Consider the following 17828-nt stretch of genomic DNA (forward strand, 5'->3'; position numbering starts at 1 on the left):
AATGATTACATAAGATAATCTTTCAAGGAAGCAGTCCGGTATTAAGTAAATACAGCTCTTATAATTAGGCTTTACACAAACCATATCAAAGTAGAAATCACACCCTACCATTTTACAAATAATTTTATAATGTTTGGTTGAATACAATGCTATATGTGGTGAAAGGGTTAATAATAATAATAATAATTATATAATTATTAAAAATTAATTATTTATATACAAAAATCCCAGAAGTGATTTATTAAAAAAGGTTTGAAAATGTATTTTTTATTATTTTAACTATTTTATATGCAGATAAATAATTCCAAATTTTGTAAACAAGTATACTAAAAGTTACAGCAGTAAAGATTCCTTTAACGTCAGACGATAATATTACACCATTATACATAGCATAGGTATAGTCGTTACCACAAATTCATTATTCAGTAACTTCTTCATATATTGTCATTTTGCAAACGCTCTCCTCTACCGAACACTCCCACGCCATTCCCTCTCTACCTTTGGCTTTCTGGATTTGTTTTCTTCATACATCAACACGTATTTGTGTGTGATTTGATTGTGGATCGGTGATTGATCGGAACAGTGTTTGAATTTGTTGAGAAGAATGGGAACATTGAGGGCGATTCTGAAGAATCCAGATGATTTGTATCCATTGATAAAGCTGAAACTAGCGGCTAGACATGCGGAGAAGCAGATCCCGCCGGAGCCACATTGGGGCTTCTGTTACTTAATGCTTCAAAAGGTCTCTCGTAGTTTTGCTCTCGTCATTCAACAGCTTCCTGTCGAGCTTCGTGATGCTGTAAGTTTGTTTTTTTCGTGATGCTGTAAGGTTGTTTTTTCTCTTCAGAAAAATGTTTTCTCTGGCATTTATGCTATAGCGCTTGCGATTCGTTAAATTTCTGATTGGTTTTCCATCTGTTTTTAAATTTCTGTGTGTGCTCGTATATTCGTTTTGTAGAAGTTTGTATTTTTGCTTAATTAGGAAGAATTTATATTCTGTTTCTGTGAATTGATCGGAATTGATATAATCTATTGTTATTCCTTTTGATTTGTGTTAATTTGCTGGATAGTTGTGGTACTATTACTATTGTTTTGAATTTGTTTTTAAAACTTCCATTGAACGTTGCAGGTATGCATATTCTATTTGGTCCTTCGAGCACTTGACACTGTTGGTAAGCTCGGTTACTATCATCTAAATTTGTTTGTACTTTATGAATTCTTAGGAGATGTGAAACTCAGAAAGCAGATGACTGGTATTAGTTCTTCATTTTTGTGCAAAATTTGGTGTGATTAATTTAGTAATTTAGTCTTCTATCTTTGAAAGAGTAGGTTGAATCGTTGATTCAGTTCGTCATACTTATCTTCTATTGCTTCTTGCGAGGAACGAAAGATGACGAGAGAGGGAATAAAAACTTGTTGAAAACTTCAACCTCTTATTTATCAAAAAGAGGAAAAGAAGCAAGTTGTTCTTCCTTATAAAAAAGAAGAAGCAAATTGTTCTTCTCATACTAGTTATATTGGTATTTGATAATTAGTTTATATGATACGAGTTGCCTACCAGCTTCCTGTTGAACTCTTCTTGGTTATAAACAAATTTTGACTAACTTTTATTGTTTAAATACTAGTATGAATTATCATATGCTACTTACTATTTCATTTCATTCTAGACATTCATAAGGTAGTTTTTAGGTTGTAATCTTAGTTGATTCAAGGGTTGTTGCAGTCATATTTTTGAGTAACACACATTTTGCTTATTTTTCATATTTGGATGTTCTTATTGTGGACAGAGGATGATACCAGCATACCCACCGATGTTAAAGTACCTATTCTGATCTCTTTTCATCAGCATGTTTATGATCGCGAATGGCACTTTGCATGTAAGTCTCTGAATGCAACTTGTTGATCTCCCTAAATTCTCAATATTCCTTCTCTCTTATAATGAGCGTGCTTTTGCAATTGAAGAATCCCAAGTTGGAAAGACTTCAACTACTTTTTAGAGGTTACTAAGGAAATTATTTTGAATAAGTCAGATGGAAACCGATGCAAAATATTTCACTGTCTACCCAAAAATGTTTTTCTTTTGCTGTACATATGCTGTAAGTTACCAATGATCCAAGATTCACGTCATCCACTATTTTCTTGCACATACTGCACCAGTCACCAGCGGTCCATAATGCATTTCCCTCTTCTCAAGTTGTCGTCTGTCAAAACACACTTTGCAAAAGGCCATAGCTTCCTCTTGAATTTCCTATTTACTACCATATTAGAGACACTGTCGACATGAGTCATTCAACACCAAACAATTCATAATCCTTGAAATCCTGTTAAAAAAAGCACACTTTCTAGTTACTGAATTATATATGTTGCAGCACACCCTCTCATGTGTGGGTTTGATTCTTTTTCATGGGCCAAACACATGGAAATTTATTTTGCTTTTCTTTTTAGGTGGCTGTGAGATTTGAAATAGGGTCTCTTTCTCTCTAATATCATGTTGAAGTCTTATTTAAAAACTTAAATTGTTAGAGAGAGCACACTATTGATTACTTAATTATATTATGTCTCATTCTCAATAACCTTTTGATTTTTTTAAAAAATCCATACTTTAGGGGGGAGGGGGATAAAACTAAAGACCCTATCATTACTAGCTCATCATCTGTATGCTGATGGCAGGTCGTTGTGATTTGTATTGCTAGTTATACTGTATACATTTGTTGGTTCATGTATAAACATGGAGGAGCTTTCACATCTGAGGGTTGGCCAGCACTTAGACATTGACCTGAATAAGATAATGTGTAAAGTTCTAGGACATTCTAGTGGGTCCTCTAATCTAATTTTTCATTTGCTCTGGGTAAATAACTTATGCTGATTTTATTTCTTTCGCTATACAAATAGTAGGATGCCAATAGGGAAATGAGCTTCAAAATCTATGTTTTAACCCTGGAATGGTTTCCGCATTATTAGTGGTTGTAATTGGCTCTTTTGTCAATTTTCTCCTGAAAATGTCTTGACGTGTTGGCCCAATGGGTGAACCTGACTCAAAGGTAGGATGCTAAGGGGAAGGGAGCAAGCTAGGAATCTTCTGAAATTCATATTACTTGTTTATACTGAAGTTTCTTACACTAAATAGAAGCTCTTTTTCTCTTTCATTATTTATATTGGAGTTTCTTTTTCTTACTCTAATCTTCTGAAATGCACATTTCCCTCCCTACAAAGACATTCTGTCTAGGGTGGACCATGATCATTTTTTCCCGAATAACTTAAAGCATTATAGACTGATTTCCTAATCCCAATTTTAACATGTTAGGTGGTACGAAGGAGTACAAGGTTCTCATGGACCAATTCCATCATGTTTCGACTGCTTTTCTGGAACTTGGTAAACTGTGAGTTCTTACCCAGCTTTTGTGTTTTTCTGATACTAATATTTTGCTCAATTGAAAGGTTACAATCAGCATATTTTGTAAAGACATAGTTTTTTCCCCAAGAAATCCGTCTGGGGCGACCCTTAGGACCAACAACAACATTCAAATCTCGGGATAATGGGCGCTCTCTTCTGACCTTAAATTTTGGTATAAAATAAATAGTTAAATCAGAAATCGCTCAAGTGTTCTTATGATGACAATTTAGAAGCCCCTTTATACTTGGAAACTTGTAAAAAGTTTCATGAAATAGTGAGCGTGAAGCTTTCTATCAGGGATTTTAGGATATCATTTTGCATGAAATAGATATCTGTTCATCACTGGACAGGGTTCTTGCTGTTAGAACTAGAGACTTTCTTGGGTCTTATTTTCTAATTCAAATAATTGCTTTGTGCGAATTTCCTGTTTGTGATGATTATTCCCTGGCAATCCATGTCAAATAACGACAAGTCTCACATCAATACGAGTCAATATTCAGACACACAATAAATATAATGTAGCTGTATGTCCTCCAGAATTTAAACTCTTTTGCAACGCTTGGAGAATTCCAAACTCAACTCTCAATCCACGTGACCTAATGTGAATCAGAAATGTTACTTATGAGTGGTGCAGTTTCCTCTGCCCTCCTCAACCCTAAAATCATATTACTTATGAAACAAGAAATGTGAACTCAGATTGTAGTCTGAATTTCAAAACGTATAAACTCTGCGGGATTACACTGGGTCTGATATCTCCAGACTCCACTTGTGGGATAACATTGGGTATGTTGTTTAAACTCTGGGTTCCTTTTGTATGAGTAGTAGGTTATAATGAAGATTATGTTCTTATATCTGTGCAGTTATCAGCAGGCAATTGAGGACATTACCATGAGGATGGGTGCAGGAATGGCAAAATTTATATGCAAGGAGGTATGCAAGATATACCAAAAAGAACAAGATCAAATTCTCTGATACTCACAAAATGCAATTTATACTTGTTTGCTTTTTTCGTTTGTATGAATTGGCTAGAATCTCAAGTTTCCCTTTTCATGCAATTCGTCGTCTTCAAGACATTGGATTATTCCACCTCCTCAAAAGTATAAACCATGGTCTCTGCTTCAGTACATTGTGATAGGCGTGGTTACTAGTATTTATGCTATTTGAGATTAGGTGTCCTTTTCACCCATATATTCCTTGGATATTTTACTGGAAAATTTTTGGTCTACGAAGTTGAGCATTGTTAGCCTGTATGAATACTATGATATTTGTTGAATTATTGTCTCAGTCTTTGTTTGTTAAGCAAAACATGGCTATTAACAATAGAAAACAAGTACATGTTATTTGGTTGACTAGCGCTAAATCTTGTTAGGTTTTGAGAGGTAATTTAAACCTTTAAGCGCGCCTAATGTGTAGCTACTTTACTGAGTTAATAATTTTTTGCTCCAAGCTTCATTTCTACAATGCTCTTCAATCCCTCTGTGTATTTCAGCTTCAATAAATCTCTTCCTGCAGGTGGAAACAACTGATGATTATGACGAATACTGTCACTATGTAGCTGGGCTTGTTGGTCTAGGATTGTCAAAACTGTTCCATGCCTCTGGGACAGAAGATCTGGCTTCAGATTCTCTCTCCAACTCCATGGGTTTATTTCTTCAGGTTTGGACCTTAACATGTGTGGCAGGCACAACTGTCGTTCGTTGAGATTCTTTTTTGTTGAGGGCACTAATACTAACATATTTGCTATATATTGCAGAAAACAAACATTATCAGAGATTATTTGGAAGATATAAATGAAGTACCCAAGTGCCGTATGTTCTGGCCCCGTGAGATTTGGAGTAAATATGTTAACAAGCTTGAGGTTTGAGTTCCTCATATTCTTGGTCATGTATGAATTTCTCATTTTGTTTTCCCTGACATCATAGGTATCGAATTAACTTGAGTGCATGGTAGCAAGTGCTGTTGTTTGGTCCAAGTCCAAAGATGGGTTTCATTTTATAATTTAATTGACATCTCTGTTTATTTCCCACAGGACTTAAAGTACGAGGAGAACTCGGTTAAGGCAGTGCAATGTCTCAATGAAATGGTCACCAATGCTTTGTCACATGTAGAAGATTGTTTGACTTACATGTTCAATTTGCGTGATCCTGCCATCTTTCGATTCTGTGCCATTCCACAGGTATATCCTCTTGGTTATTTTCTAGGCTTTCTACTTTCAATTTGTCTATCAAGCTAAAAGCTTCCTACATGAAGACATTTCTTCTACCACAGTTGATGATTCCTTTTTTAACTTTTTGGACTTCCAGTTCTTGTTCTTCCCATCTATTCATTTTTTGAAGAAATGTTCCTAAGATGGAACTTTATGTTCTGTGTTTGGGGAAGTGCTGATTTGACAGAGTTTGCTTCAGCAAATTTGGTACTTCCATATTGTCTTGTTGCCATGATTGATATTGATGCTTGGTTAATTGGCCATGGAGTTAAGTGTGGTGAATGAACAGATAGCGTACAATTCCCTTTAGCGATCAAAAAATAAAATAGATTGTGCACATTTCTCTAAATATGAGCTTGTAGGCTGGGAGGAAGAATTTTTACAGCGTCCAGAAACAATGTTTTTACACTAGTAATTTGCTAAGCATCCTTCTTTACCACACTTTTGCCTTGTTGTGTTGTCTAATGGTCTCAGGTCATGGCAATTGGGACATTAGCTATGTGCTACGACAACATTGAAGTCTTCAGAGGAGTGGTAAAAATGAGGCGTGGTAAGAACTATTTTGTCAACATGCATTTCTTGTGACTTCATACCCGATTGCGATCTGACTCCTTGAAGTTCGGCCATTTTGTTTTTGCGTCCCACCCTTTTGACAATAGCAATATTGTGATATGCAAAATAACTTTCTTCCTCTAGAATTCATCATGTAATTGAGGGGTTTTAATCTTAAACACTGTATACTGTATATTCATTGGTTGTATAGGGTCTAACTTCCTCGCCTTATGGTCATTCTTTCAGATCTTTCCACAGCTCCTTATATCTTTGTATTATTCATGCATCTATATGTTCTACTACATTTGCAGACTGAAATTATTTATAATAAATTTTGTGTTTTTTGAATATTATTGTGGCTTCAGATTTTAATATATCTATGCTTGTTCGGCTTCTTAATATATCCATCATACCCGTCATAATTAATAACTTTTGGTTTCTTCTTTCTAGGTCTTACTGCTAAGGTCATTGACCGGACCAAGACTATGGCAGATGTATATGGTGCTTTTTTTGACTTTTCTTGTATGCTGAAATCCAAGGTGTGGAACTTATTTATTTCTGATCATGCCTAATTACCCAGTTATAATGTGATAATGTTGAATTTGCTGGGTCATATTGAAGATTATGCCTTCGTTTTTGTTCAATGCCAACAATCCATGTCTTGTCTTGGAAGAAGTATATGCGCAGTGCCGCAGTGTGCCTTTGTGCCTCTTAGTGTCTATCTGGACCCTTGCATCATGCTACGAGAAACCTTGTGCATACAAATGCCTGTCACTCTGTAGATTTAGAAGTCCTCTTCCAGAAATACTTATTGTTGTTTGCAAATTAGTTATCCCAGTAAACTCTCTCTCTCTCTCTCTCTCGCTCTCTCTCTTATGTACAACAGTGAAGTTCAAGAAAAGAACAAATTAGTACACTTCTAAATGTAACATGCGCCTATTATAATACTGATATCTCGTAGCAATTGAACTGATACATCTATCATCTATTTGAACTGGTGGTACAAAATTGGTGAAGCTTTTACTCAATGGCCAATAGTAATGGGGTTTCATTCCGTCTGCTATCTGTGTTTTTTTTTTTATATCAAAGTTCCCCTTCTTCATGTAAAGACTTGCCACTAAAGCTACCTTGTTATTGTTTTAGGTTAATAATAACGATCCAAATGCAACAAAAACTTTGAAGAGGCTTGACGCCATCCTGAAAACTTGCAGAGACTCGGGAACCTTGAACAAAAGGTTTGTACATATCCTAGTTGCTCTCATCTTCACAATTCTGTGAATATCAACTAATGCATGTACCTATCAACAGGAAATCTTACATAATCAGGAGCGAGCCTAATTACAGACCAGTTCTGGTAAGTGTTCAATGCTCTGATTGTTTATTAATGCTTTAGATACAATATGTCTCTCGCATTAGATGTTTTCTTATTCTCTCAAATTTACTGCAGATTGTTGTCATCTTCATCATACTGGCTATTATTCTTGCACAACTTTCTGGCAACCGATCTTAGACCATTTGTAAGTATCTAATCATGAGATACTTGAGTACATGCCAATTATTTAGATGCATGCCTCGTAGTTCAGAAATATACCCTCTATGCACCTAAGCTTTTGACTTGATGTCTAATGATAAGCATGTGTATCATTATATGACCTTTTTTTTTTAATCTAGCCTTTAAACAATAAGCACAGTAATTTTCCAAATTATGATTTGTATTCTCTCTTTTCTTTTCTTTCTATTACCTGCTATTTAAGATTGCATTGTTTTTTTAATAAACACAAAAACTTTTCCTCCCAACTTAACCCAATTCTTTTTTTAAAAAAACCACCACTTTCGGTTATGTCATTCTTCTGCCATCACAGATTTCCAATTCTAAGTGAAAAAAGAACAAATTATGGAAAATGTGTATCAATTTAAGGATAACTGTGTTAAGAGTCAGTCAACATAGAGACATGGAAATTGTATCCCTTTCAGTTTTATGGTGGAGTGTGTTAACCCGGATTTATTTGTCCTGATTTGTAGATTGGTCTACAAAAATGAAGTATGGTCAAGGAAGACAGCACAAACTCTTGGCCAATTATGTACTGCTAATTGTTATGTTTGTATTACTATGTTCATTAAGTTAATAGTTGCATCTTCAACCTGACTAGATAATTACGAAAGCCTATTTATGGCAGTTAGTTTGGTATGTATTTGTTTGCAAGCTAGGAAAGCAAATTCCAAGTGTTGTAGAGTCGTTTTTCCGTAATGCACATTTCATTTTAATACACTGTCGAATTTTGTGTTAAATTAACGTATTTATAGAGAGCCGTTGTATTTGGACCAACACATTTTCAGAGGTTTTCCCAGAACTGGAAGCAAATTGCAGTTGAGTGAAAATGAAATGAAGAGTGACGACCTTTTTACGCATTTATTTGAAGGGTGACTAGTCTCTTAGTGGGTGCAATATCCCTTTTACTTGAGGCGTAACTTAAATGTGAAGAAAACAATTCATATTTGTTTTACTTGAGGACCTTTCCCGGAACGTTGATGTTATCCTTATCTTCATCTGCAGTCTGCACATGATAATTTTCCGTTTCTATTAAAGATGGTGTGGCCTAGTGGTTAATAAAGTGGAAAAATGACTATGAGGTTTCAAGTTTGAATACAAACACTATGTGATTACTACCTATCTATCTCCTAGTGAGTATAGTTAACCCATGTTAGTGGAAGGTAGCTAGTACTGGTGGAATATTGAAGTGTACACAAGCTGATCCGACATAACTGTTATAGGAAAATTTCTAGTCGTGCTCGGAAGTGAATTGAAGGGTTTAATTCTCTGATGGTTAGTCAACTAATAGTTAATATCTCAGAAAATCACTTTTCTTCTTGATACAAATTTTCTTCCATCAAAGAAACGACATTTTGAAATAATAACTATTATTTTAATGTACACGCGAGAAAGAAATCAGCTCGTGAATTGAATATACTAGGACCTAATCAAACTACAGATACGCCAGCTTATCCTGTCCACCACTCTTTTCTGTTTTTCCGAATGAGAGTTGTTGATTGTGGAATTCCAGTAGGTTAAAGGTGTTGTGGAGCCAGCCATCACCCATGTTCTGGCCTTGTGGAGTGTATACCAACCTGGCTACATTCAAAAGGACCAAAGCTTATTTTATACGATCTTTTTAGTGTGATGTGGCCAGACTTTGCAGTTAGAAATGTTTTGATACAGAATTCTTCAATGTTATCAAGGAGCTATCTCTTATCTGCTAAAGGGATTATTTGCTCACATTCTCTGAAATCCAATATAAAACGGAACAAATTATAAGGAGTTGCGAGAGGAACAGATGTTACTAAGATAGCTATTGCTACAAAATTAATCATAACATACAACAATAATCTCCAAGTCCTTAAAAAGAGGAATTAACAAAATCAAATAAACCATCAACAAAAAGAAGAATGCAAAAAAGACCCCTATAAGGAGTATTTAAGGGGACAACATAAAGAATGTTACAAAAAGGCAGCAACGATTGCAAGCAGCAGAAGATACAGAAATCTGATGGCTCCTTTAGAATAAAAGAAATCCCTGCATTTCAGAAAACTTCGGCCACTTTGCTAGCTAGGACGCGATCCCTTCTTTCAATGTAACCAAAAGGGAACCATCCTGCTCTGCCCTTGCATTCACCTTCGGCCCAACCATTGTTGGAAACCTGCAAAAACCAATGTAACACACTGGCTAGTTATCTATAAGAGATTTGGACAAAATCAACCATTTGAAAAATATACACTGCTGCAGTTGACAGAGAGAATTCTAGCAGAACACAGATGTTACAGCACAGCCAACTCCGAGATAGAACATCACTCTCTCAAGCATCATATACTTCTACAAGTCTATTAGCCGTAGAGGTTGCCAATATGCAAAATATCAATTCAGATCAGTAGGAGTTGAATCACAGGCTGAGGATATTCAGTAAAACACTTGTAACTGCTATATCAGGCACGGGCTCCCATAAACTTCCAGAAAGTTATCCTTTTGTTTAAAGTCATTTCTCAAGTTTAGATGAGAAATACCATAAAAGCATGACACCACCATGCAGAGCAAAATAAACTAACAAACCTTGCGAATAACGATATATTCTCCAACAGACAAATTAAGCTCCACATCAGATTCAGCTTGATATGGGTACATGACCTGTTACCAACAGAGAAAGAAGTAAAGTTATTGAGCACTCAACGAGTTGGTAGATTTATTTCATCTACTTGAAATTTCAAAATACTCACTTCTCCGAGAAAGTAACCCATATTATCAGTTGATCCATTCTGAACGGGTGAAGTAGAGACACCATTTACTTCTTCATAAGAGGGAGGTGGAGGCATAGTATCCACGGGAGGAGCAGGAGCAGGAGCTGCTTCAATACGCTGGCGCTCTGATAACATCTGAATCATAAAACAAATTGCCCTCAGTTGCTCAAGTAAAGTGGGAAAATAAGTTGGAGTCCATCATATTCAGAATTTTTTTAAACAAATCACACGTACCTCGGCTTCTAGCTGATCAAGAATCTGAAGGATTCTCTGATGGTACGACCGTTCTGATTCAACCTAATCACAAAGATGAAAAATGGCATTTATAATAGTCAAATTTACTTTATGTGGCGTCTTTTAACAGCACATAGCTCCAGGAGGATGGTTACCATGGCAATCAATCGTTGGAGAGTCAATCTTTGCTGCTGAGCTTCAACAGCAGCCATAGCTGCTGCGGCTTCTTTTCCTAATGTATTTGTGTTTGACTTCAAGTCATCTAGCTTTGTTTCAGCTGCTTCCAGTTTGTATGCCATGTCAGGATGACCTGTTCCTTCTCTCAATTTAGCTTGTCGTTTGGATACTTCAACAGCCTATCTAGGTTAGTCAGAAAAGAGAACTGGCATCTAGCAAGTGCAATTAACTGCTCCAACAATTTTATTATCATCAAAGTAACTTAAAACAACACATTATGTGTAAGAATAAATTGCCACATAAATTGTTTTGAAGCCCCGCCTTACAATTTTAAACAGTGAAGCAACTAAATACCTGTGCTTCTGCCTCTTGCCGCATTCTGTCATATCTTTGAGCAAGATGTCGAGCATCTTCCAATGGAGCTCCCATCACCATGGCCCTTAATGGTTCTGCAACCTGGAAAGACAACATCAACAGTCAAGTAGATGGCTTGAAACAGATTGGCATGCCGGACAGAGAACAATTGAAGGGTCTTCACACATAAGTCCTACACGGTTAGACCAAACTGAAATGTCTTTCTGAACTTCAACATAAGTGAAGAAAAGGATACTCTCTGATCTAAAATAAATAACATTTCTAGTGCTCATCAAATCTTTGCTGATACAAATAGAACATAGGGAACCAAAATCATCAATTGATTGATGCAGCGTGATTTTGGAACCTTAAAGAACATTGTTATCTAGAGAAACATATAAATCCACTTCATCTTTGATCTAATGGGACAAAATCCAACCCCCTTTTCTTTGAATTACCCAAAGAACTTCAAGTACGACCAAGGTCAATCTCAAGAACCTACAGCTTTACACTTGACTTCATTTATTGTAACGAGGCTTAATTTAGCCCAAAACAAAAGCTTTAAACATGTCCCAGGTTCATGGAAGACTAAAAAGAGATACCACATGACAAACAGATGATATAAATAAGACATCTCCAGCTTGGTTTGTGATGTGCAAGGAATATAATGAATACCATTCTCCAAGTTTCCACTAGTCCTTCGTTCATTATATTTGACAGAGTGCTCAGCATTTTAAAGAAACTGACATTTTCTAAAAGTTAAAAAAGAACCTAGTATGAATTTGCTCATATTGCTGGTCCCAAGCCTGGATAAAGAGAGGGATTGCATTATGCTTCCATGTAGCATAAAACATGTCAATTTACAATAAACTCTCACAAAACATAGAACGTTTAATAAAAAAACTACAACTATATTTCCCCAGGAAAATCACGCCATGGCCAAAACAATAGATGGCTTAGCAGAAAAAATGGTCCCCGACAATAAAAAGGTTGTTACAGTACAAGAAGTACTGGTCCAAAATGATTCTCTGCCTAATTTGATGCCTGGATTAGAAGAAAAAAGGAAGCACTTAAGAAGAGCGATATACACATGCACAAAACATAGAAAGGTCCCACAAGACAAGAAGAATTTTATGAGTACAGAGTATTGTTGGAGCCAATTCATTTCAATTTCCGCCTAATACTAAAGATGAACCACAAAAAATATGCATCCAAAATAAGAATTAAATAGATCTACTTGTTCCAGGGAGTGACATTATATATAATTGAGAAGGTTACAAAAATGAGACTATCTCATTAACCTGTGTTCCAAGGGCTTTCAATAGATTCCCTCGCTCCTTCTCCATCTGAGCACGAGCACGTGAAAAACCTAATGCAGCTTTTGACAATGTAGTACCACTTGTACAAGTATTTTCAGCGCCATATTTCCTACTATCTTCTGACAGTTTAGTTCCTGTTGGAGAGAAGCCCATGGTGGTCAACAGATATGTAAGATTAGCTTTTGGCCTTAAAAAAACAATCATCAGGAAGAGATCAGAAATTGACCAATTTCAACTTGTTTAGACCCAGTAACAATATAGCCTTCAACACCACGGACAATATCCCTTTGAAAATGCTGCATTTCAGAAGATGACAAATGTTTTCTTATTCACGCTTTAGCTCAAAGACTCTGTATATGTATCTCCAATTAGAAAGGAGAAGAAATATAACTAGGAACGAAAGAAGCGGTTTATATAGGAACAAAAACTAATTATTTTTGTAGCTGTAAATATGAAATTTAGAAAATATCTAGTTTTCCTTAGAAAGCAAATATTTAAAATTAGAACAAAAAGAACTTAGATTAGGGCAGAAATGGATTTTGGAGGATTTACATAACCAATTCCAACTCATTTTGAATTGAGAAGTAATTGACTGGTTGATTGATTCAAAGTAATGCAACTAAAGCACTACAAGTATGTCTGTATGTGGCATAGTTCATCTACAATAAGATTCTATAAATGAGAATATTCAAAACTCTGATTATGTAAAACTACAATCAAACAGATATACCATGCAACAGAAGATAAAATGTGAGATTAATTAAGAGATTACATCAACTAATATGCAAGTGAGACTCAACTTCCTAATCTCAATGCGAAGGCCACCTACAAATCAGGGGGAAAAGGGAAAATTATCAGCTAACAAGAGCAACCTTTGCAGCACGAGTGGATATGTAAAGCCTTTCGAGCTTATGATGCTGCTGCATCTCAGCTTCATCAGTCACAAGATCTGAACCATATCCCCCTGCCCCAAACTGCTTGAGGACAGCCTGAAAGGAGAGAAGTGAAGAAAATATTAAGGACTTTCAAAAACAGTAATTTGATCAATTGCAACAACTAAATACCAGAACTAGGCATTAAAAAGAAAAGCCTAAAGAGCAAAGATTTGAGATCAGATATAGATGATTGGAGCCACAAACATGAGGTCAAAGCTAAAGCTGGACAAGCTAACCTGGATCAAGAATCTATAAATGAAGGAGCTTGATAGAGGCCTTGATAAATATTGTGATGGAAATCATGGGCCACAAAATAGATATTATCATAATGTAAGTAAGACTTTGAACTCAATCTTCCAGGAGACTAACTGACCTCCTAAAACGTTTCTTCTCGAATATTAATTTCCTAAGCTATAACTATAATACAAGAAAATATGACTCAATCTACTATAGTTTGCAATATTTGGACAAGAAAAATCACTTCATAAATAAATTGAAGAGCATTCAAAAGTTAGTTGCAAGATTGTTTACAAGAATTTGAGTACCACACACCCGACCTAAAATATAACAAAGGGCTTCAGGTTCGACATTTTCAATAGCTAATATCTCAAAAGACTGAACAAAATTATAAGAAAGTCCAAGTGGTGGCGCAGTGGTTTGGGCTTGGGACTTCCATGTTGGAGGTCTCAAGTTCAAAACCTCTTGCCAGCGAAAGCAAGGGGTTTGCCTTCTGGGTCGAGCTCGTCACACCGGGCTTGCCTAGTGCGGGTTACCTCTCCTATGTGGTTTGCGAGCTATTGCATAGGAGCGGGAGTTACCCTGTGCGCACCCAAAGGGTAGCGGCTGCGGGTTTCCCTTGTCATCAAAAAAAAAAAAAGAGTGCCAAAGGTAAGTCATAAGGATTTCATAGTGTAGACATTTCAGAACAAACAATGCATTCTCATCTCCGTAGATGATGCGTTTATCCCCTCAAAGCATCCAAAATTCCTAGATTATCAGGCCTAGCAAAAAGCATAATTGCCCACAACCAGGGAAATTTAGTACACATCGCATTATTTTCTCTTTGATTATTTTAACAATATCTTTCCTTGAGCCGAAGATTTATCAGAAACAATCCCTCTATCTCTGCGGTAGTGGTAAGGTCTACCCTCCTAGACTCTACTTTGTGGGATTACACCGGGTATGTTTTTGATGTATATTTTAACAATACATCAAAACAAATTTAAACTTTTACTAGCATCAGTCCACAATAAGATATAATACACATAATCGATTATCATTGGGCATTATTAGGATATAATACTACTTTACCAGTGATAGAAAATTAGTATTTTACATCTACTTAAATCAATCAAAATAAATTTCACAAAAAATTAAAATTACCAAACACTAGATATGTAAAAGCTACGGATACACATGAATCAACAAATAACTGAACAAGGAAATAAAGAATATTCAAAAACTGAGCTAGAAAACACCAGAACAAGGCACGATTCTCACAGATCAATGCAATCACTGAACAATTACACGATAAAATTCAATACAATTAGCTTACAACGGATCAATACATATACTACACAAACATCAAAACCTACAGAATCTACGAATTACAGAGTAACAAAATGCTTATATGTAGAGAGAGGAAATCGATCGTACTTGCTGTTGCCGAGCGACCTGTTCCCTGAGCCTTGTAGCTTGCTTTCGGATCGCTTCCATTGAAGAACCAAGAGGACCTTCAAAATCTGTAGCAATTCAGAGAGATTTGAGATTGAGCGATTAGGTCCGATTCGTCGGAGCGTGATATACAGCCAATTTTCGAAATGAGAAAATTCGAATGGGGTTGTTTCGGAAAATAGGGAAATATCACTTTGAACAAGTTCTGTAAATTGCACTATTTCCCCTGAGGTTTTGAACAATTCAACAAGTTGCCCTTCTTCTTGTTATAATTTTTTTTTTAAATGTCTACAGTATAATTTTATTTTATGTGAACCTATTTGATTAATCATTTAGCTTGAGAAAGAAATATTTCTCAAGCAATATATATATTTTTCAACATGCCATAAAAATTGTAGAGATATAACATTTTTGAAACGTGTGATCTTAAATATGTTATAATATTCGCATCGTCATAAAAGCTTGTAGCTAGTGAGTGGAGTGGAAAGTAAGTTGATTTTTAAATTTTTTTTATAATAAATGAAAAAGTTATTATTTGTGCCTGTTTTGCGTTTTGGAGCGAATAATTACTTAAAATAAAGACAATTAAGGTCATATGTAGTATGTATATATAATAATACCAATTAACTTGCTTAGTGAAAAAGATACCAACCCCGCCAATCAAGTATCAAAAAAATGAGAGGAAAATCAGATATGAATAAGGAATAAGCAAGTCTCATTCCATCGATTGATACGATTTTGAAAGCACGAGCAATTTTCTTTTTTTTTTCTTTCGATTTATTCGAACCTAACAATATTTAAATCACAAAAATTGTTAGAGCACTATTATTATTTAAAGGGCTCTGATCATATATAAAGAGTGACATGATCATTGGTTTTTTTACATGCAGTAGCTAAAGGAATATTAATCATTTGTTCAGGTGGACTATTGATTTTTCTAAAATAGTTGTCAATAATGTTGCTGGCTTGCTTGGGTGATAACATTTGTTGTAATCGCAACGAGTATGTCTTTCGGATATGATTTTGTTGTGAATTATGATATTTAAATACTCCTCAAATCTATTTTCCAACTTTCAAATTTTCTATTTCAAATTTGAATTGAAAGAATGAACCACGTCATAAAACAAATAAAAGGACAGTTCAATTTACAAAATATCCCTGTGACAACGTCTGGGAAGGGACACACCCCGAGATGTGTGATGTAATAAGTTTATCTTAATACAAGAAATACAAAGTGTTTTCATGGCTTGAATTTGTGGCCTATAAACTACACGAAGACAATTTTATCATACGGGCTAAGGCAGAGGGTATGAGTAAGCCGTGAACAAATAGCCCAAAACCTGTCTAGTATGTTCAATTCGTTTCAAGGAGAAAAAAATAATTGACAAAGACAGTCAAATCATAACAAATTAAATAAATCATGTTTCTGACAGAGTACTATGAAAAGATCAATTAAAGGTTAGCCATGTAGCCCTAATTAACAAAACTTCTTGGATGCAATTTATTCCAAACCCAGCTCACCCAAAGCTGGGCTGACTTGATATGTTACACTTACATGGACTGGATTTGATACTCTTTTAAGTCATGGAACCTGTTTTTTCCTTTTTGGATGAGTTAGGCCAATCGGTCAAAAATAATTACATTTGTTATCCAGACGTACAAAAATACATATACTATTTTGTAACGAAAGTATATATTTTACGTGCGCCATTCATTAATATACAAAAAATATACATTTATTAGCTATTATTTTGATGTGTGGCTATTTATGTCAATTTCTTCTCTTTTTTTCTTCTTCTAGATTTAGGGCCTATATGTGTGTGGGTTGTGGTGACCCACAAATTCACACATTAGGATACATATTGGTTTCACACGATAAGTTTAAGTTCTATACGATTACAATACATGAATAATTCATCTCATATAATCGTTGAAAGTCAAAAGTACCCCTACTAATTTTGGGCATGAAGTTAAAGAAGATTTATGGATTAGAAGTTCATTTATGAGAATAATATCTTTAAATTTTCAACCCAACTGAAAAACAACTCCAAATTTAATCTGAAATATCTTAATTTCACCTTATGTATTATATTATCTAGTTGTTTATGTCCTTACCGCTAAAACATTGAAGCTCCCGCATGAACCAGATAAACGCTATGTATCAAATACTTGGAGAAAAGTCTAAGCTTAAGGGGTTTTCAATAATTATTTCTACAAAAATATCATTCCGAATCCGTTACCTTGGTTACAGGGGCGGACCTAGAGTCTGCCGAGCTCGGTAAAAAATTACGTTGTATATTTAAGGTATTTTTAAGAATTTTTATGATTATATATTGATTTTGAACCTCCTGAATATAAGATTAGAGGTTGGTTTAGTGGTTGTGGGGTTCAAACCTCAAATCTCAAGCACTGCTCTCTTTTTTTCCGAATCTCCTTAATGAAAATTCTAGATCCGCCACTGTTGGTTATATCCTTACTCGAGTCAAAGACAAATATGAGAAAGTTTAGCTAACAACAAAAATATGGAGGATCCAAACGTGCAACACAAGATAAATTAATAAGTTGTTTCAAATAATAGATGGCCGACACAAACGATGAGTCTAAAAATCACTCTTTTTCTAGTGATAATAGTTTATATTAAAGTCCCATCTTACTAAAACTGTAATTATTTAAAGTGGAAATACAAATAAATTCCC

General features: G+C 35.2%; 2 protein-coding genes across 3 annotated transcripts; one reads left to right on the forward strand and one right to left on the reverse strand.

Moving 5' to 3' along the window:
* Window positions 1-422: 422 nt before the first annotated feature.
* Window positions 423-8420, forward strand: LOC125816479 (squalene synthase). Of its 2 annotated transcripts, none has more exons than XM_049496091.1 (14): window positions 423-799; window positions 1130-1172; window positions 1788-1877; window positions 3305-3380; window positions 4255-4324; window positions 4907-5050; window positions 5148-5252; window positions 5424-5570; window positions 6075-6150; window positions 6603-6693; window positions 7301-7387; window positions 7461-7506; window positions 7600-7669; window positions 8175-8420. In XM_049496091.1, exons 1-13 carry the CDS (start codon window positions 605-607, stop codon window positions 7660-7662), a joined length of 1233 nt encoding a protein of 410 aa, XP_049352048.1. In that variant the 5' UTR covers window positions 423-604; the 3' UTR covers window positions 7663-7669; window positions 8175-8420. The 2 variants fall into 2 exon arrangements, with proteins under 2 accessions (XP_049352048.1, XP_049352047.1); XM_049496090.1 differs by having other exon boundaries at window positions 6603-6691; window positions 7296-7387.
* A 1143-nt stretch (window positions 8421-9563) lies between these two features.
* On the reverse strand, window positions 9564-15294 carry LOC125816480 (SH3 domain-containing protein 2). Its single transcript, XM_049496092.1, has 10 exons — window positions 15115-15294; window positions 13396-13512; window positions 12750-12819; window positions 12506-12657; window positions 11205-11306; window positions 10829-11029; window positions 10674-10736; window positions 10419-10574; window positions 10255-10329; window positions 9564-9847 (listed from the first exon to the last, which is right to left on the reverse strand). The coding sequence occupies exons 1-10, from the start codon at window positions 15172-15174 to the stop codon at window positions 9731-9733; spliced, it is 1113 nt and encodes a 370-aa protein (XP_049352049.1). The 5' UTR covers window positions 15175-15294; the 3' UTR covers window positions 9564-9730.
* Between the last annotated feature and the right edge of the window lie 2534 nt (window positions 15295-17828).

This window comes from Solanum verrucosum, unplaced genomic scaffold (assembly GCF_900185275.1).
Source record: "Solanum verrucosum unplaced genomic scaffold, falcon-dt-bn FXZP01000261.1, whole genome shotgun sequence".
Taxonomy (NCBI): Eukaryota; Viridiplantae; Streptophyta; class Magnoliopsida; order Solanales; family Solanaceae; genus Solanum; species Solanum verrucosum.